General features: G+C 37.6%; 3 protein-coding genes across 3 annotated transcripts; all 3 read left to right on the top strand.

The window, feature by feature from the left end:
* The first annotated feature begins 1,664 nt into the window (after positions 1-1,664).
* LOC125124035 (olfactory receptor 5L1-like) lies at positions 1,665-2,603 on the top strand. The gene has a single exon (XM_047774211.1). The coding sequence runs from the start codon at positions 1,665-1,667 to the stop codon at positions 2,601-2,603; it is 939 nt and encodes a 312-aa protein (XP_047630167.1).
* Positions 2,604-9,660: 7,057 nt separating this feature from the next.
* On the top strand, positions 9,661-10,605 carry LOC125124034 (olfactory receptor 5D16-like). Its single transcript, XM_047774210.1, has one exon. The coding sequence runs from the start codon at positions 9,661-9,663 to the stop codon at positions 10,603-10,605; it is 945 nt and encodes a 314-aa protein (XP_047630166.1).
* An 8,320-nt stretch (positions 10,606-18,925) lies between these two features.
* Positions 18,926-19,852, top strand: LOC125124454 (olfactory receptor 1020-like). The gene has a single exon (XM_047774564.1). It carries the CDS (start codon positions 18,926-18,928, stop codon positions 19,850-19,852), a length of 927 nt encoding a protein of 308 aa, XP_047630520.1.
* Positions 19,853-20,593: the final 741 nt, after the last annotated feature.

Below are 20,593 nucleotides of genomic sequence, written 5' to 3'. Positions count from 1 at the left end.
GTTAGGAAGGCGCACGGACATGGGACGCACCTCTGAATTAGGAAGGAGGGGATCAGTTGGACCTTGTGCCAGAGGGACTTAAATGACTCTCCATAGAAGGTTTCTCATCCTTTGTATTGTTGATTGATATGATTGTTGGGCCAGATCATATTTTGGTGCTTGCCTGTGTTGTAGGTATGTGTGCAGGGTGGGGGAGGGGTGCTAGTCTGAGACTTGTAGATTGTTCAGCAGTGTGCATGGTCTCTACCCACTGGATGTCAGTAGTTTTCCTCCCTATGGTGACCTGCAACTATGTCTCCAGATATCGCCGAATATCCAAGGGGATCAAAATCCCTGGTGGTTAAGGATCACCACCCTGTACGTGATGAGCAGCCTGATGTTTCATCTCTAGAGTTAAAATCAGGAAAGGCATTCAAAAGCATGTACTACTTTGTACTCAGGAAAAGACAAATGACTCACAGTTATTGGCCATGGAAGAGAAAACTGGGATGTCTTGATTCACATATCCTTTACTTTGAAATTATTTGAGAATGAGGGGGAAATATGACTATGCTGGGTTTTATTCTAGATTCCCTTTCTTCCAGGAATAACCAACTGGCACCTCTGAAGAATTTCATTGTTACTAAGGGTCAGGAGAGAGGATAAATGAGCATGTTTACTCTCTGTGGCATTTTCAATATGACAAAGGCTTTGAAGGTATCCCTCCTTTAGTAAAAAAAAAAAAAAAAAAAAAAAAGAAAGAAAAGAAAAGAAAAGAAAGTCCACTACCCCATAACACATGTTTTGGGAAAATTCAGGCAAGTTTCTGCATTGCTTTTCTTAAAGTAATTGGAATAAAATATTGATGTTGCATGTATGTTTTAAGAATTAAATATACAATGCAACTTATGACAGATATATACTATTCTATCTGTCCAATCTGTGTCATTTTTTCACTTATTTTATCCTAGTCATTTTTCAGGTCATTAAATATTCTTTCGTTTTCCATGATACATGTGCACCATAACTTTGAACCTGTTGTTTGACACTTTATTTCTAAGTTTTGCAACCATAAACACTGGAGAAATGAGTAACAATTCCTGGAAAAATGACCACCATTTTATAACACAATGTTTACAATCACTATGCTAATTATATAGAAAAGATACTAATATAAGATAAAAACCTCATCTCCTTCTAAAACATATTGATTAAAAATTAACATTGATGGATTAATAATCCGCACATCAGTTCAGCAGGAAAAAAAAGAAGGTTCTTATGTACTTTACAAAAAACAATTCTCTGGAATAAAATCTGCCAGGAAAATGATATTTAAATTTCATTTTAAAAACAGCTAATTAAGTTCTATTGGATGTCTTTCTAGTGATTCAATTACAAGCTCTAAATTGTGTGCAGGTGATTTAAGGAATCATATAGACTCAAGTTTGGTGAATGCATTTGCGTGATTTGTGAATTAAACTGTGAGCTCTATACATTTGTGTACCACTTTGCCTGAACTTTTCCTAAATTTCACAAGAGCAATGTCCTCTTTCTTTGGTGAAAAAAATTAACTATCCTACTTATTCTCATGTATTTTTTAGGAGGGAGTCATAACTGAATTTGGAATGGTATCGTGGAGAATAAGCATTAATATTTTTCTTTAATCTCAATAAAGTGGGGGGGACATGGGCAAGGAAAACTGCACCTCTGTCACAGAGTTCCTTCTCCTTGGATTCTCCGAGGTCCCCGAGTTGAGGGTCTTCCTCGTCCTGGTGTTTCTTGTCATCTACGGAGTCACCGTCCTGGGTAACCTGGGCATGGTTGGGCTGATTCAGGTCAGCCCTCGACTCCACACCCCCATGTACTTCTTCCTCAGCCACTTGTCCTTTGTGGATTTCTCTTACTCCACGGTCATTGTGCCCAAGATGCTGGCTAACATCATAAACAAAGACAAAGCCATTTCCTTCCTGGGCTGTGTTGTGCAATTCTACTTGTTTTGCTTATGTGTGGTAACTGAGGTCATCCTGCTGGCCGTGATGGCCTATGACCGCTTTGTGGCCATCTGCAACCCCCTCTTGTACAAGGTCACCATGTCCCGAAATGTCTGTGTGGAGCTGGTGTCTTGTTGCTACCTGTGTGGGACTGTGTGTTCTCTGATTCACCTGTGTTTAGCTCTTAAGATCCCATCCTACAGATCAAATGTGATCAACCACTTCTTTTGTGATCTGCCCCCTCTCTTATCTCTTGCTTGCTCTGATGTCACTACGAATCAACTAGTAATATACATTGTGGCCACTTTTAATGAGCTCATCACCATTTTGATCATCCTCACCTCCTACCTGTTCATTCTCGTCACCATCCTAAGGATGCGCTCTGCAGAGGGAAGGTCCAGAGCCTTTTCCACCTGTGCCTCCCACCTCACAGCCATCATTGTCTTTCATGGAACAATCCTTTTCATTTATTGCCGACCCAATGCTGGCAACAAGAGTATGGCCACTGACAGAGTGGCCACGGTGTTTTACACTGTGGTGATACCCATGCTGAACCCCCTGATCTATAGTCTGAGGAACAAGGACGTGAAAGAAAGTCTCAGAAAAGTGGTGAACTTCAAAATATTTTCATAGAGAATATTTTTGGCACATTCTGGCTTCTGAAGTGGATGCTGATGGAAGGGTGAATTGATGGGCTTCAGTGTTTGGAGTGGGGAAACATTCGAGATGTTGATAGTTAGAAGTGAGTCATTCTGATTCACTTATTTTTCTTTCTCAACTATTTACAATTTTAGAATTGAACATATTTCAAAATTTGCCACCCAATTCCTTGCTTCTTTTTAATCTAAAATGTTTTAAATGTATCTTGTTAATGGACTGTTAAGACACACACATTTAATTTGCGGTACAAACTTCATCAGCTCAATGAAGACCACAAAAAAATCACATTTTATTGTAATATATATTATGGGGACTACAATTCATTTTAAAACTGAATACCTGTTATTTTACAATGAAGAACACACCTCTGCCAGTTTATGCACAGAATGAGATACCCACATATCCTGTTTATTGTTTATTTCTAGCTTCTTTTATTATTTTGCTGTTGTCATTACTTTGTCCACTGTTTTTGGAACTTCATATTTCATCACATCTGAAAAATGGAGACATTTATAATAATCATATCACAGAATTTTTTAGGAAAATTAAATAGCAGGTCAAATGCATTTACTGCAGTTATCCCTGGAACAAATTACTGTGTGCGTGTGTGTTGTATATGTGTTTGTGTATGTGTCTGTGTGAGTGAACAGGCATACCGTGTTTTTTCCACTTTGCTTTATTATGCTTTGCAAAAGTACAATTACTTTTACAAATTAAAGTTTTGTGACAATCCTGTCAAGAAGTCTATTGGTATTGCTTTTCCAACAGCATTAGGTCACTTTGTGTCTCTTTTTCACACATTGGTAACTCTTGCAATATTTCAAACTTTTTCATTATTGTGTTTGTTATGGTGATATGCTATCGGTAATCTGATGTTGCTATTGCAAAAAGATTATGACACACTAAAGGTTTACATGGTGGTGAGCATTTTTAGTAATAAATTATTTTTCTATTAAGATAGGTACATTCTTTAGACATAATGCTGTTGCACACCAAAAATATTCTCAGGTTCTTAAGCCACCAAGCCACAGTAGCAACTCCCATCTCTGATGTGTTATGAGTTATCTCTATTTTTTATCTTTAAGTCATTAGATGATTGGATGAATAAATACTGGTGAAGAAACACTATGTACTTTGGGCTTAACATAGGAACTTAATGCAATATGTTGACTTTTAAGAATCATGAGCAAGTTCAAACTTGCCTGGCATTATCTTGAGTGTTATATCAGTCATGTCCACTTAGGAAAATAAATCCCAGTGGGGCTGAATACAGAGAATGTTATGTTCTTAGCATTGATATTCCTGCCAGATTCTGGGTAATATCCCACAGTTCCTAACTCATCTTCTTTTCTTTTTCTTTAATAAAAAGTGCAGAATATGTTATTCTATAATGTGATTTAACATTAAAAGTACAACATTTTCTCTGCAAGACTCTAATATATCCTACGTCTCTTCCATCAGCAATTGCCGTATTAATGCATGGCTACAACTATATTATGCCTCCAGCTGGATACAATAAGCCTCAGTGAGGGGATGATGTTTATAAGCCACACACACACACACACACACACACACACACACACACACACACACTAAACTGTACAATTAATGGGAACAAGTTGCAGGGTTCCTTGTAAATGTTTTGCCTTAGCTATTGATCTTATATTCAAATTACCAGAAGTAAATTAACTCAACGATAAGAGCATTTGCTCATACCAGATTAAAAAAATAGCTTTAAAAAGAATAATTAGTAACCAGGATAAAGAGATATTCAGATTTTTTTAAATATTAATTTTTTATAATTAAAATTTTTAATTACTTTTTTAAAATTAAGAAATTAAAAAAATTCAACAAATGCCCTATTTAAGAACTGGAGAAACAATTTTCAGGGTTCAAATAACCCATATTCTGAAATTCCATCTCAATGCACCAACTCCTTTCATTATTTTAGAATCATTTTCAGAAGTATATTCATTCTGACCCAAACCATCTTTGAAAATACAAAAAATAGAGCTTGGTTAGTATATTTCTGGCCTATGGAAAAACACATTTTATATTACTTTTTTTTGTTGTTGTCTTTTATCTTTTTTTTATGGCCTCACCTGCAGCATATGGAGGTTCCCAGGCTAGGGGTCTAATCAGAGTTGTAGCTGCTGGCCTACACCAGAACCACAGCAACGCCAGATCTGAGCCATGTCTGCGACCGACACCACAGCTCACGGCAACGCCAGATCCTTAACCCACTGAGCGAGGCCAGGGATCGAACTGAAACGTCATGGTTCCTAGTCGGAGTTGTTTCCGCTGTGCCATGATGGGAACTCCCATACTTTACATTTCTAAAGTTAATAATATTGATGCCAGGGTTTGTTTGCTGTGACTCTTATATAAGTGTACGTCTGCTGTTGATAGATATAGAAATAGCGAGAAGGACACACAGATGAAAGAAATAATGTCCACGATCTCAAAAAACCCACACCGTAGCTGGAGAGAAGCCATGTAAGTGTATAAACTGATAACCACATTACACTGTGGTTCAAGCAATAATTAAAGAAAAGATGATTCACAGAATTCGTGACTTTTAAAGTTTAATGACCTTAGTCTGGAGGAAGGAGAGTAGGTTTCCGGGAAGGGTTCATGCTTCAGCAGTATTTTGTGGATGAATGAGATAAGTTGAGTTAAAGGTGCCCAGATGGATGAGACATCGCATCAATGTGCAAATATGTAAATAGCTTATATCTATCCATATATAGATAACTAGAGGTATAAAAATGTTGATATTTATAAGAGAATGAAATTTGTATAGAAAGTGGAGAGAGATAAATCCGGGGGATAAAGCCTTGGAGACTATTTTTAGGAACTTGGGTGTGTACCCATAAGTAACTGAGTCAAATTTACAATTTGGAGAATAATTTGGTCATTTAGTCTACACCTATTTAATGTATGTATTTTTGAAATAGGTATTATAGTCTTATGACCCACTTCTTTTTTGCCCTGTGAAAAACATGCCTATATACTTCATGGGTATTTTACGCATATTCAAACAAATATCTAAATGTAAGTTGATTTAATTCATGAAGAATTATTTTAGTGGCAGTGTGGCAGACAGCTACGAGCAGGTGAATCTGTAGGTTTAAAGACCAATTTGGCAGCTATTGAACAGTAGAAGATTAAAATAATATAGGTATGACTTAATAAATGTCAATGGTGACAGAGAAGACAGAGTGAATGATTATGTGGAAATGTGGTATTTTAAGGGGCTGCAGAGTTCAGGATGACAGCCTTATAATAATTTAGAAGTAAAGATGAGATCATGCTGTGAACACTGTATCAGGTATCCAGGATGTGTGCAATGACTTTAGAGACTCTTATGTACTGTTTCTAACCAGATGTAGCTTCTGCAGGGCACACTGAGAAACCAAATTCCCTTTCTAGTCCTATCACCAATATATATATATGAGGAGATGCTCAGCTAGGCCCCTAATACTATTAGCAGGATGATAACAAAGTAGCTGAAGTATCTGAAGGAAAATATTCTCCCACTCTTTTAAGTGTGGTTAGTGTAACCAGATGTAATCGTGCCTCACAGAGGTCAGGAACATGGTAGAAACTTAAGAATATTTGTTGAAAGGCAAATGCTTCTTGATCTTACCTGTAAGTGTACCTTTCAGGGCTGGGAGGAGGGGGAAATGAAGAGCTATTGGTCAAGGGGTACAAAGTTTCAGTTATAAAAGATGAATAAATTCTACAAATCTAATGTACAACAATATGACAATAGTTAACAATATTGTATACTTGAAACTTGCTAAGAGGGTAGCACTTAATTGTTCTCATTTTACAAAAGAGGAAAAAGAAAGCAGGTACCACATGAAGTTATGGATGTGCTAAGTAACTTGATTATCGTGATTATTTCACTATATATACATGGTATAGCAGAATATTTAGTTGTATATCTTAAAGATAGAAAATTTTTGTTAATTAAACCTCAATAAATCTAGAAAATTTTTAAAAGACAAAACAACAGATTAAAGATATATTTTCTGAGTAATAAAGATAATTTTTGCTATGACTTATTATACAAGAATATTTGAAATCTCCGTGAATGATCATGGAACATGGGGAAAAAACATTTAAATTTTTCATGAACATTCAAATAAAATTTTTGAAAGCTATTGCTTGATTTTTAAGAAACCATAATTACATCAGAAAACAAGAATAATTTTAATTGCTTGTTTTGAGATCTCTGAAGAATAAGGCAAGCGATATTCTCTAGGGCCCTGGTTGCACAGGGAGGGGAAGATGCTTAAGAGTCTTAGCCTCTCCCCTAAACCAGTGAGCTCTCCAGGGCCTCGACAGGGGCTACTTTTTCCACCAGTAGGTTTGTTTGTAGGTCTGAGAGAATATGGATATTCTTTACCATGTAAAGTATCTAGAGCATATTTTGGTTTTAGTGAGTACTTCCTAAGAAAAGTCATTTGGGGAAATTTTGAGCCCCTGCAAACATTACCTATCAGACACAGGAAGTCCTTACTTGCTACAGAGCTTCATAGCGGTGGGGTGGGGTGCTGGCTTAGCTGAGCTCCTTTATAGCAGTGCACTGAACAAGTGTTTCCTGGGGGTCGGGGACCAGAAGGGCCCTGAGAGTTTTCAGGTACAGATTTCTCTGCTTCTGTGAATTTTTGGAAGAATTGTGCAAGTGAGAATAAGCAGGTATTTAAGCAAAATTGAATTGAAAAGAAGAAAGTGAACCTTCTGGAGAAATAGAATCAACAGTTTTCAGGTATATATTTCTCTGCTTCAGTGAATTTTCAGACAATAGTGAGGTATTTACATAACATTGAATTAAAAAGAATAAAATGAACCTTCTGGAGAACTACAATCAATTGAACTAGCTCTAAATAAGATTTTAAAACAGGAAAATTATGCTGGCTCACAAGTGCAAAAAGAAAAAAATGAGAAAAAAATGAGAAAAATATTTTAGATATTATGCTTCCTGAATTCAAAGATAATACAAATTGTTTAATCTATACAATAACATCATTTGGGAGATAAGGAATAGTTTTAAGTCAGACAGAAGAAACATGAAAATCTATCAGAGTCAAGGAAATAAGGCAATAGTTCTTGACTACAGGCAATTATACACCTCCTCTAGCCTCCAAGGGGAGCTTTGATAATATCTAGAGACATTTTTGATTGTCATAATGGGATTAGGGGAACGCTGCTACTGTCTTAGGAGCCGGAGATGCTACTATACATGGTACAGTGTCCAGAGTAGCTTCCCAGAGAAAAAAATAAAAAATAAAAAGACTAAACCAGCACAAAAAATAAAAAGAATAAACCAGATGAGGTTGAGAAACTCTGAGAAAGGTCACTGATAAAGAATTTTGTAATAGTGAGAATTGACTTGGAAATACTGACCTCTGATTGATCTTTAAATCTTTGGATTTCTAAACATATAGAACCATCAAGAGTTCTTCCTGTTTTATGGGACCATTAACCTTTAGTGCTGAAACATCTAGAACCAGCTGGTTACCAAGAATGTTAGTCTAAGAAAGAAGTCTTCATTATAAAGGGATATGCTTGAGGGAATTCCTGGTATGTGTGGCTTACAGCACTAAAACAAGGACAGTTCTGGGTGAACTGGGGTGTGTTGCTCACCATAACATTCTGAATTCTTCTGATAAGGGGTTGCAAGATTCAGCAAACGAAAATACAGAATTCTAAGTTTAATTGTACTTCTGATAAAGAATTTTTTTTCATATAAGTATCCCCATGTAATAATCAGGACACCCTTATAGCAAAAATCATTATCCATCTGAGATTAAAATTTAATTAGCCTTCCCATCTGTGAATCAATTTGATGAATTTCACTATTCTGTATTAGAAACCCCTTTATTATAAATGTCTTCAGACTGTGAAGAATCTTAATTTTCATCCATCTTTTTGACAGGTAATAGAAGGACAGATTGAATATTCTAGGTGACTTAAGAAGAGAGAGTCCTAGAATAGGTAACTGTCAATGTTTAAAGGTTTTGACCATATTTATTCCTAAACAGGGACTTCTCTCCAACTTCCATTCTCTGTGTTTCATCTTGATACATCTTCAGACCATTTCTGTGGCCCTCAACATATTTATTGGAATAATTTCCATAGTTTTTTTTTTTTTTAGTGTGAAATTTGTCTTTAAAGTGACCAAAAGAAACAGCAAAATGAAGGGTGAAGATGTGATCGTTACAAAGTAAAAGTGCTAATATCTCAGCCTGCAATGTGGATCAGAGCCTGGCATAGAGAGATGGGTATATTACCAGGATATTAGGATTCTGAGCTCTAGTTGCAGGAAGATTATCCAATATCTATACGTCATTTGTCAAGTCATAGCTTCTTCAGGTTTCTGTTTGCTCACCTGTAGAAAAAGGCAGTTCAGTAGATATATTTACTAAAGTATATTAATCACTATTTACTTTGATATCTGTATTCAATCAAAAAGAAGTGCTAAATGAATATTTAAAATACAGGTATAAGGAAGTATATAGGTTATTCTTTATATCACAGATATGCATATACAGTATATAGAATTTTGTTTTGATTATAGACGTTATTTCAGGGGTTTCCACTTTTCATTAGTGATTATAGGATAGACTAAAATTATTTCATTTTGCTAAACTTTTCTTTGCAGAAACCACGAAGTTCAATGAGCCTAGAATAGCTCACATGAAGATTTTATTACAACACCTTCTAAATTGCTCAAGTTCATAATCGTTGCATGTGTATGTCTTTAAAATTACATTTCAGAAAATGAACAGAATTGGGTTTTTATAATTTTGAGAAAGTAAAATTAACTAGTAATTCTTTTCTGAAATTTTAGATATCCCTGCCTTGGATACCAAATGCCTACCAAGATTATATCAGATAATATTTTGTCTCACTTTATATCCCTCCTAATCAGGGCTTAGGTAAGCATGCTTCATGTGTCAATCACTCTCCAGAATGTATTATTTCTAAGACTGATTTTCGGATCCTACCATCAGGAGACATGTTTCTTGCCAAGAGAAATATAACTGCTGGGGCCACGTTCACCCTCTTGGGTTTCTCAGATTACCCAGAATTGCAGGCCCCCCTCTTCTTGGTATTTCTGGCCATCTACAGCTTCAGTGTAGTAGGGAATCTTGGAATGATTGTGATCATCAAAATTAACCCCAAACTGCATACCCCAATGTATTTTTTTCTCAGCCACCTCTCATTTGTGGATTTCTGCTATTCTTCCATCATTGCTCCCAAGATGCTGGTGAATCTACTTGCAGAAGACAGAACCATTTCATTTTCAGGATGTATGGTGCAATTCTTCTTGTTTTGCACCTTTGTGGTGACTGAATTAATTCTATTTGCTGTGATGGCCTATGACCGCTTTGTGGCTATTTGCAACCCTCTCCTCTACAGGGTTGTCATGTCCCCCAAACTCTGCATGATGCTAGTGGTTCTATCCTATGTCTGGGGAGTAGCCTGTTCCTTGACACTCACGTGTTCTGCTATCAAATTATCCTTCCGAGGTTTCAACACTATCAACCACTTCTTCTGTGAGCTCTCCTCCCTGATCACCCTCTCTCGTGCTGATTCTTATCTCAGCCAGTTGCTTCTTTTCGCTGTTGCCACCTTTAATGAGGTGATCACACTGCTCATCATTCTCACATCTTATGCGTTCATTGTTGTCACCACCATGAAGATGCATTCAGTCGGTGGGCACCGCAAAGTCTTCTCCACCTGTGCCTCCCACCTGACCGCCATCACCATCTTCCACGGCACCATCCTCTTCCTCTACTGTGTGCCCAACTCCCAAAACTCCAGGCACACTGTCAAAGTGGCCTCTGTGTTTTACACAGTGGTGATCCCCATGCTGAATCCCCTCATCTACAGTCTGAGGAACAAGGATGTCAAGGACACAGTTGGCAAAGTAATGAAAATGAAATTGTTTTCATATTGAAGCCATCTACTGGTAAATATTTATTTCAGTTATCAGAGAACACTTTTCTGATTTGAGAGTGAACTGTGTGCCAAGAGTGCATTTTCAAAACAAACATTTTGATTTTGGAAAACAAAGATTATTTGGCAATGGAGGATATGAGTTTTAGATTAGGAGACTATCCCTGGCTCTGCTTGAATAGATCAGAGGAGATGGATTGAGATCAGTCTTTATCTACAACAATTACATATGATTTAGTTCATAAAGGGGTGTGGAGAATAAAAGAAAATGTACACAATATTCCAGGCATATTGAATATGTGCCGTAAATTCTAGTTTTGTTATTCTTTCTTCCCTGATGACTAATAGGTAGTGTGAAACTAACAACCAATTTCATATTTTAAATTTAGTAAAATCAATGACAGGAAACAATAGAGTCACTTTCAAGAAGCTCACAAGCCAGTGGTGTTAGTAAATATTGTGACAGAGCTGGTGGTGAGAGACTGTTCACCATCATATGTGGCTATTGTGCATCCTTTACGTGGCCTTGAAGGATAGGCAAGTTGTTTTGTTGTTATTGTTGTTTTAACTTTTTAAGGCCGCACCCATGGCAAATGGAGATTCCCAGGCTAGGGGTCAAATCAGAGCTGTGCCTGCTGGTCTACACCACAGCCACAACAATTCCAGATCTGAACCGTGTCTGCAACCTACACCACAGCTCACGGCAATGCCGGATCCTTAACCCACTGGGTGAGGTCAGGGATAGAACCCATGTCCTCATGGATGCCAGTCAGGTTCATTTGCACTGAGCCATGACAGGAACTCCCGTTTTTGTTTTAAGAGAAACAAGTGAAAAATACATTTTTCTTTGGAGTAAAGAATGTAAATGATGTTCAAGAGTCACTGATTCTGCAAATATTTTAAGCTACTCTTTTATGTCATATGCATACAAGATATCTTGTTAGGTGCTTGAAGAAATGGAATTTTGCATAAGTTGTAGCTACTCCTCACTTTATTTTGGAAGAGTTTCCGTGTAAAGGATGAAAGGATCTACAAGAGACTTAGGGATATTAGCTTGTTTCTCAGAATATTGGGAATAGCAACAAAGACAGTTTATTCATGTTCTACGTTTTAAGCTTCCTGTCTCTCACCTCCTCATTAGCATAAATAGATTGTTACTTCATATGGCAGTTCAACCAAGGCTGTATCTCAAGTCTCTTTATCAGGACTCTCTAGGCAGTCTCCATAAAATAACTGAGTAGATGTGTTGTAAAAATTGAGAGCTTTTCTTGGACTTGAATGTTGATTTAAATTAACTCTAACTTTTAAGTATAATCTGAACATAGACATAATCAAACCTAGATGGTTGTATATATTAGGCAGGATTAATTTTCCCTCTAATCATTGTAATATTTATTATAAGACACCCTCATGGACACAGGTATATAATTTGGAAAAAATTTAACATTGTATATGTCATTTCTTTCAACTCTCCTATCATCATCCTTTTTTTCTTTGTTTGTTTTTGGCCATGCCTGCAGCATGTGGAAGTTCCCAGGCTGGGGATCAAAACTGCCCACAGCAATAATCCCTGTTCCCAGGCTGCTGCAGTGACGATGCTGGATCCTTAACCCACTCTGGCAAAAGGGATTTTCTCTTCTATCATTAATTTTGCTTGAATTACTAACACATCCATTCTTTCATCTGTATTCTTTGTGTCTGAGTAAAATTCAAAATTCTGTGATAAAAATACTGAGAGAAGAATTTCTTGCTATTTTTGAGAGGGTAAAGTGAAGACTAGAGAAGAATTTTACAACAGTTCAGTGAAGCAATTTGAAATGGCTTTATAGTTTCAAACTTACAATAATGGATTATCGCCATTTTTTCTGGTTGATGTTTGGATAGGTAATGATAATTTATATTGTTTTACATATTTACAAATAAACTATCTTCTACATATTGTCACTTACTTGATATTTAACTCAAGTAGAAGAGTGATAAGTCATAGAAATGTTATGTTGATTTTGATTGCAATCAGTGACAAATAATCCATTTTCAGAGGATAAACTTCATGTTTCTTCTCTTTCTTGGCAAAGGATTATTAATTTTTAGCAAATTCAGAGGCATAATCCCTTTACTATTTATTCTGTGAAAAAGGAAATACATACGTTTAAGTCTCCTGATCTTTGCTTAAAAATTAATGGGTGACAATATAAAGAGAATAATTTGATATTTTGACACTACAGGCACTAACAGTCTTCAGTAAATACTGATGGAAAATATTATATTCTTCTATTATTTATCTTTAGATTTCAAATTATCTCCTTGGTAACTCTTACAACTGCTATAAAGCATGAGTTAACAACCCAATCAAAAAAATGATCAGAAGATCTGAACAGACATTTCTCCAAAGAAGACAGACAGATGGCCATAAAGAACATAAAAAAAAGCTCAATATCACTAATTATTAGACAAATACAAACCAAAACTACAATGAGATATCACCTCATACAAGTAAGAATGGCCATCATGAAAAAGTCTACAAAAAATAGCGCGTTCCCATCATAGCTCAGCAGAAATGAATCTGACTAGCATCCATGAGGCTGAAGGTTTGATCCTGGCCTCACTCAGCAGTTTAAGGATCTGGTGTTGCTGTGGCTGTGGTGTAGGCCAGCCAGCTCTGATTGGACCCCTAGCCTGGGACCCTCCATATGCTGCAAGTGCAGCCCTAAAAAGACAAAAAGACAAAAAAAATGAAATAATGACATTTGCAGCAACATGGATGGACCTAGAAATTATCATACTAAGTGAAGTTAGACAGTAAAAACAAACATTTTATGATATCTCTCATATGTGGAATCTAAAAAAAAGGATACAAGTAAACTTATTTGCAGAGCAGAAACAGACTCACAGACTTTGAAAAACTTATGGTTACCAAAGGGGACAAGTGGTGTGGGGAGAGATGGGCTGGGGGTTTGGGACTGACATATGCACACTTCCTATATGGAAAGATTGGCCAGTGGGGACTAGCGGCCAATATTATGTGATAATCTATGTGGGGAAAGAATCTGAAAGAGAATGGATGTGTGGACATGTGTCGGGAGACATGTTTCTACAATCTTTCCTTAGCCTCTCTGTTTCTATTTTCTGTGCTGAAAACTCCACCTTGTCCTGCTTTACTTTACCCCATATTCCTGCTTGAATAATAGTCGCAGGGCTGGTAAATAAGGTAAGCTTAAGAACAAAGACCAAAAGGCATAAGTTATTCATGTGGTCAGCTGAATGAGGACATAATGCTTTGGTCTGGGCAAGCCTGACTGTTAAAATAAGAGAAAGAGCAGCAAGAGAAAGAGGAGCCTCATGGCCCCAGGGGGTTTATGAGGGGTCGTTAGTGGGATATGCATGAGCAAGGAGAACAAAGTGTGCAAACCTAGGCACACCTGGTTGCTGCAGATAGGCACGCTGTCTGCAGAAACACAATGATGATTCTCTAGAGGCTATGCATAAACAGCTAATGCCAGGCTTCCTCAGTGCTAATGAGTGTTAAATGCCTAAAGGTCAGAATAAAAGCTTAACCATCTACCAGCTATGGGACTTTTAAAATAATAAAAGAATTATATCCTGCACCTACAGCCCCCTCCTCATTTGATGTAATTCTAAAGAGCACAATAAAAGCAGTGTGGTTTCTTGAGGCAGCTCTCTTGGTCCCTGAGACCTTGGGTCCCCCTCTTCCCGCCTTTAATTAAGATAAATGTCTTTGTGTTTTATGTTAACTTTTTCTTAAGTTTCACAGCACCCATTCCTCAGCCCTCACCTGCATAACTGCATAACGGAGTACTTTATTGTACAACAGAAGTGATCACAGCCTTGTAAATCAACTATACTTCAATAAAACTTTAAAAAATAAAAAAAACCACACATAGTTAATGTGAAAAAAAAGAGAGAGAGAAATACAAATCAAAACTACAAGGAGCTATCACCTCACACCAGTGAAAATGACCATGATTAAAAAGTCTACAAACAGTAAAAGATAGAGAGAGTGTGGAGATCATCTGAGATCACTAATATGCAGAATCTAATAAAAAATCTAATAAAATGATATAAAAGAACTTATGCATGAAACAGAAACCATCAAAGATTTCAAAACCAAATGAATGGATAGGAAAGGGGGAAATGATGGGGGAAGGGAGTTTGGGATTCTCTGGACACGATGCTGTCTACAAAACCAATAATTAAGAAGTACTTCTTTAAAGAGCTTATCACATTTTTCAAGGAAAAAAGGGTTGATCTCCCTCTGGCTTTAAAATATATCACTGAATTTATTTCCATGTCCATCAAAATATCTAGTTTAATTCATCAGCTCAATTTACTGTGATAGATAAAGTTTGGGAGTCACATAGGTTTCTGCTGATACTTTAATTTTGATCAGCAGGATCCACTGAGACATTGAACGTTTTAAGTTGTTTGACAATTTTATTTCAAACACACCCTGTTTGATACCAACATGATATTTTTCTAAAGTTAATATAAACACTTTGTTTCCTCTCTTTTTTTCTCAGAAGAAACACAACATATATTATTTTATTTCCCAAACATATGTAAAATTGTCTCCCTGTGATAGTGTTCATTGCTGCTGGACAATCAAATTCAAGTGAGGAGAGAATTTTTCTCTCCTTGCTCTTCCTTCTCCTGTATGGAGCCAGTTTGGGCCAACCTGGGCATGCCTGCACCAATTCAAGTCAGCTCTCTACTTCACACCCCCATGCACTTTTTCCTCAGACACTTGCCTTTTGCAGATTTTTGCTACTCCACAATCATTGTGCCAAAGATGTTAATATCTCAAGCAAGGAAAAAATCCATCCCCTTTCTGGGGTTCATGGTGAAATTCTACTACTTTGCACATGTGTAGTCACTGCGGTCTTCCTTGTTAACTAGGACGGCCTTATGACTGCTTTGTGCCCATCCATAGCCCACTGCTGTACAAAATCTTCATGTCCTGAAAACTCCATACAGTGCTGGTTTTCTGGCTGCTTACTTTTGTGGAACTGTGTGTTCTCTGACTGAACTTGCATGTAGCTCTTTTTTTTTTGTCTTTTTGCCTTTTCTAGGGCCACTTGAGCGGCATGTGGAGATTCCCTGGCTAGGGGTCTAATCCGAGCTGTAGCCACAGGCCTATACCAGAGCCACAGCAACACGGGATCTGAGCCACGTCTGCAACCTACACCACAGCTCAGGGCAATGCCGGATCCCTAACCCATTGAGCAAGGCCAGGGACCGAACCTGCAACCTCATGGTTCCTAGTCCGATTCATTAACCACTGTGCCACGACGGGAACTCCCGCATTTAGCTCTTGAGATCCTATCCTATGGATCAAAGGTAGTTAGCTACCTGTTTTGGGATCTATCTGCCATCTTTATTCTTGCCTTCTATGACATTTCAAGTAATGAGCTCGTGGTGTCTTGACTGATGAACTCAAGTCCACTTTCACTCGTGGCCAGTGATTGGCGAGATCATTGCCAGTGTGATCATCCTCACCTCCTGTGTGTTTATTCTCATCACCATCCTGAGGATGTGCTTTGCTGAGGGAAGATGCAAATCCTTTTCCACCTGCATCTCCCACCTCACAGCATGGTTGTCTTTCAGGGAATAGTCATTTTCATTTATTGCCAGAAAGCTTTGATTTTAGGGCTTGAATGTTAGGAATTTTAGTTACATTTCTGCAAAACGATCACATAAAATTTTCTTTCGTACTTCTTTACGTGGTTTTATTTTACACATAAAATCTGGTCACTTCACTTGCAAATTATAGGGATGAATATGCATTTCTCATTCTCTTACCAAAAGCATCTCAATTTCCTGGGGGGGACCCAGCCTCTCCTATTGTTTGTAGGTCCTCGTGTTTGTATCCAATAGCATTTGGTGAAGTGTTTCCCCCACCCTTTTTTTTAAGGGACACACCTGTGGCACATGGAAGTTCCCGCCTTAGGGGCTGAATTGGAGCTGCCGGCCTATACCACAGCTCAAGGCAATGCTGGATCCTTAACCTACTGAGTGAGGCCAGGGATCGAACCTGCATCCTCATGGTTTCTAGTCAGGTTCTTTTCCACTGAGCCACAGTGGGAACTCCAGCATTTGTGAAGTGTTCATGGCCAGTCACCAAGAGTCCCAGTGATTGGTTTCTGAGTGGACACTAGTTAGCTAGTGACTTAACTGTAGGATTTTTCTGGAATTATTGGAAGATTACTTTCTGCTGAAGTTAATCCTATGGGCAAATAGAGACTCAAAATTGCTCATAGCTCGTCAAGATTTACAGACAGATAGATAGATAGATATAGATATAGATATATTAATGTTTCTTCATTAGGCAACATCTTCTTTCTAAATCTCAGGTCTCCAAACATGCCATGGACTTGCCAATCTCCATGAAACCCCTTGTAGTTTTTGCTTTTGTTCTTTTTTTCCTCTACCATGTCTCATACACCATTCTTTACTTGACAGAATTCTTAGTGTCAAGTTCAATTTATCCTCTTTTTCTCTGTTTTGTACCTAGAACACTATCTGACACACATTCATAGCCTGAATGTATTTATTGAATTAAGACATTCAGATTGGTTCCGGACTTAGATGGCCAGAATTCCATTTGTATGTGATACGCATATAGCACACATTCCAATTATTGACTTCATTTGTAATGTACTTGCTCCCTACTTGGGCTTTACAATCTTTTTTTTTGGAGTCGTTCTACTCTCATGTTGACTTTAAGGATCTTCTCATTTTAAACACCTGGGTAGATGCAGGGTTTTTGCTTCTTTCTAGATTATTCCACATCCTACTACATAGAAAGCTCTGTTGTTTGATAAGTTTATTTGAGCAGGTTAAATCAAGTTAGATAGCAAGTATCGTAATCCAATTTTATGTATAATACTCAACCACTTAGAAAGCCATAATATATTTTTTTCCTTGAGACACTATTAAGATGTAGAAAAACATGTGACATCATCTTGTGTTTAATCAACTCAGCAGAATTGTAATTTCCCCGGGGAAATGGTCCCATTGGGATTTGGGTATCAGAGTATATGTGCCTGGGATTTGATGTGAGATGAGAAAGCTAATCTCAAAAGCATCAAAGCAAAATATAAAAAGGCTTGCATTATCCTAGAGAACTACCGCCTTCCTATGGGAGGTACATCTTTCTTCTAAGAACATAGAAGGCCTGCTCAAATGGACTATAAAAAAAACATTCCAATGGGCCAATTTCTTTAGTGTCAAAGTGTCAAAATTGATTTTTCACGTGAAACATGAACTGACGTTAACAACAGTGTGGTAAGAAGGTAAATGAAAGAGATAATCTGGTAAGTGTTCTTACCTTAATCCTAGGATGTTCAAGGTTGATGGAATTTTAAGTGCTTATCTTCCACAGTCACTGATTTTATATGTCATAACTGATGTTTTGAGCATAAACATGCCTGGGGTAACACAGGTTTTAAGTCCCCAAGATTTATCCAACAAAAGCAACAGCAACTACAAAAACATTTAACACAAGGTTTCAAAAGGGCTGGATGACAGAACTAGGATTCACTTACCTACGTAGCTAATTTAGAATCTTTTCTCTTTTTATTTTATCAGTGGATTTCAAGCACTGTTAATAAGTTCCTTTGTTTGTCCTCAGAGGCAAGGCCACACCTCAAGGTAAAAAAGATGGAATTTCTGCTCATCAATATTAGGCTTCTCCTGGAATGGCAATATTTTATTTTGTTGTTAAAATAAAAACACCGCAAAGGAGAGTAGAGGCTAGTTACTCCAAGTTTGCTATATAGCAATGTAATCAACTGCAATCACTTGGTATTGATGAAAAATGAGAGAGCTAATGAAAGTCAGAGTGGAGCCCAGATTTAAAGTTCACCTACTGGTTTGATGATGTGTCATTTAATGAGAAAAACAATAGCTTAAAGGAATAGAAGTAATAAGTTATCAATACATTTTTTTAAAACAACTATGCATTATGCTGTACTTACTGTATATATCTAGGTGTTATCAGGATGCCCACGCTTATTTAAAGTTACTATTCTAGGGAGTTCCCTTGTGGTTTAGTGGGTTAAGGATCCAGGGTTGTCACTGTAGTGGTTTGGGTCACTGCTATGGCACAGGTTCGATCCCTGGCCAGGGAACTTCCATGTGATGTGGTCGTGGTCCAAAAAACAAATACATACATACATAAAATTACTATTCTAATTATTTTAACTCTTTAAAATTTTTTTTGGTTAACATTGAGGTTACTATTTGCATTGCCATCTTTACTCTGTCACAACCTCAGAAGTCCAGGAGCACCGCAGAGAAAGGAGATGGAGAATAGCACTCTGAAGATAAAGTTCTTTCTCGTGGGATTCAGTGACCATCCAGAACTGCAGGGTGCTCTTTTTGCTGTGTTTTTGTTCATCTACTCTGTTACGCTCATGGGGAACCTTGGGATGATTTTACTAATCACAACCAGTGCCCCCTTGCACACCCCTATGTACTTTTTTCTGTGCGTACTGTCTTTCATAGACACATGCTACTCTTCCGTCATTGCCCCCAAGTTACTTGCAGACTTGCTTTCCGATGAGAAGACAATTTCTTACGATGGTTGTGTGGCACAGTTATATTTTTTCTGCTCTCTGGTTGACACGGAATCTTTCCTATTGGCTGCCATGGCTTATGACCGGTACGTAGCCATCCGCAGCCCACTGCTCTATTCGGTTATTATGTCCAAAAGGATTTGCTGCCAGCTTGCCATTGGAGCCTTTTTGGGAGGCACCATGAGCTCGGTTATTCACACCACTAATACCTTTTATCTGTCTTTCTGCTCCAGAGAAATTAACCATTTCTTTTGTGATATCTCCCCACTCTTCTCTCTGTCCTGCTCTGACACGTACATCCACGACGTTGTTCTGGTCGTCTTCGCTAGTCTGGTGGAAGCTATCTGCCTTCTAACAGTTCTTCTCTCTTACGTCTGCATCATAGCAGCTATTCTTAAAACAGGTTCTGCCCAGGGAAGAAGAAAAGGATTCTCCACCTGTGCTTCCCATACGACTGTGGTCACTATCTACCACGGGACCCTGATTTTCACTTATTTGCGCCCCAGTGCTGGCCATTCCCTGGATATTGACAAAGTGACCTCCGTGTTCTATACCTTGATTATACCTATGCTGAACCCCCTGATTTACAGTCTAAGGAACAAAGATGTAAAAAATGCCTTTAGGAAAATGATGAGCAGAAAATTGCTTGATTAAGCACGGATGGCACTGAGCCTGACAACTGTTCAACACTGGTTCTTGAGTATTGGCTCTAACCAATGGAAAAGTCAGTTTGATATAGAAGTTCCTCAATTCTATAGGCCAAGAGGACTCAACCATAAAATAGGACCAGAGCCTAACATTAGAGCCAGGCCTTCTCACGACACTTATATTATGCTTAATTCTTTATCAACTTCAAGTGGAAATTTTTATCCCACTCATTGTTGATGGAAGTGCAAATTAGTGTTGTTTATAGAAGATCGCTTGCTAATATTTGTTATGGAGCGTAATTCATCTGGCATATAAAAATTAAATATTCATGCACCATTTGAACTAGTAATTCTGTTCCTAGGAATTAAACCTATAAGTTCATCACTTTCAAAAGTATTCGTTGCATCATACTTTGGAGTAGAAAAGTATTGAAAACCCTCTAAATGTCCCTGAAGAGGGGGACAGGTTAAATAAAATACATTCAAATGTTTAAATATGTATTCCTCCGGTAGATGCACCTTCATATAATATTCTATATTTCCTATTCTTAGTCCTTTTCTCTTCTCATCCTAGAATCTTGTTATTAGCTAGTCTCAAGACTAGATAAGCCATGGATATATATCACGAGAAAGGAAATAAAAGCAATTCACTGAAACTCTTTGTTAATGTGATTTCCGAGTAAATACACACTCATCTTAGCTGTCTAAACTGCATTCATCGTAAAAACCTTTCCCCAAATATGAACGC

The sequence above is a fragment of the Phacochoerus africanus genome, chromosome 4, assembly GCF_016906955.1.
Source record: "Phacochoerus africanus isolate WHEZ1 chromosome 4, ROS_Pafr_v1, whole genome shotgun sequence".
In the NCBI taxonomy this organism is placed as follows: Eukaryota; Metazoa; Chordata; class Mammalia; order Artiodactyla; family Suidae; genus Phacochoerus; species Phacochoerus africanus.
This window is presented reverse-complemented; position numbering and strand designations above follow the sequence as displayed.

Excerpts from the sequence above, each read along its gene's own strand:
- LOC125124035 (XM_047774211.1), top strand. The coding sequence starts at position 1,665 with ATGGGCAAGGAAAACTGCACCTCTGTCACAGAGTTCCTTCTCCTTGGA.
- LOC125124034 (XM_047774210.1), top strand. The coding sequence starts at position 9,661 with ATGTTTCTTGCCAAGAGAAATATAACTGCTGGGGCCACGTTCACCCTC.
- LOC125124454 (XM_047774564.1), top strand. The coding sequence starts at position 18,926 with ATGGAGAATAGCACTCTGAAGATAAAGTTCTTTCTCGTGGGATTCAGT.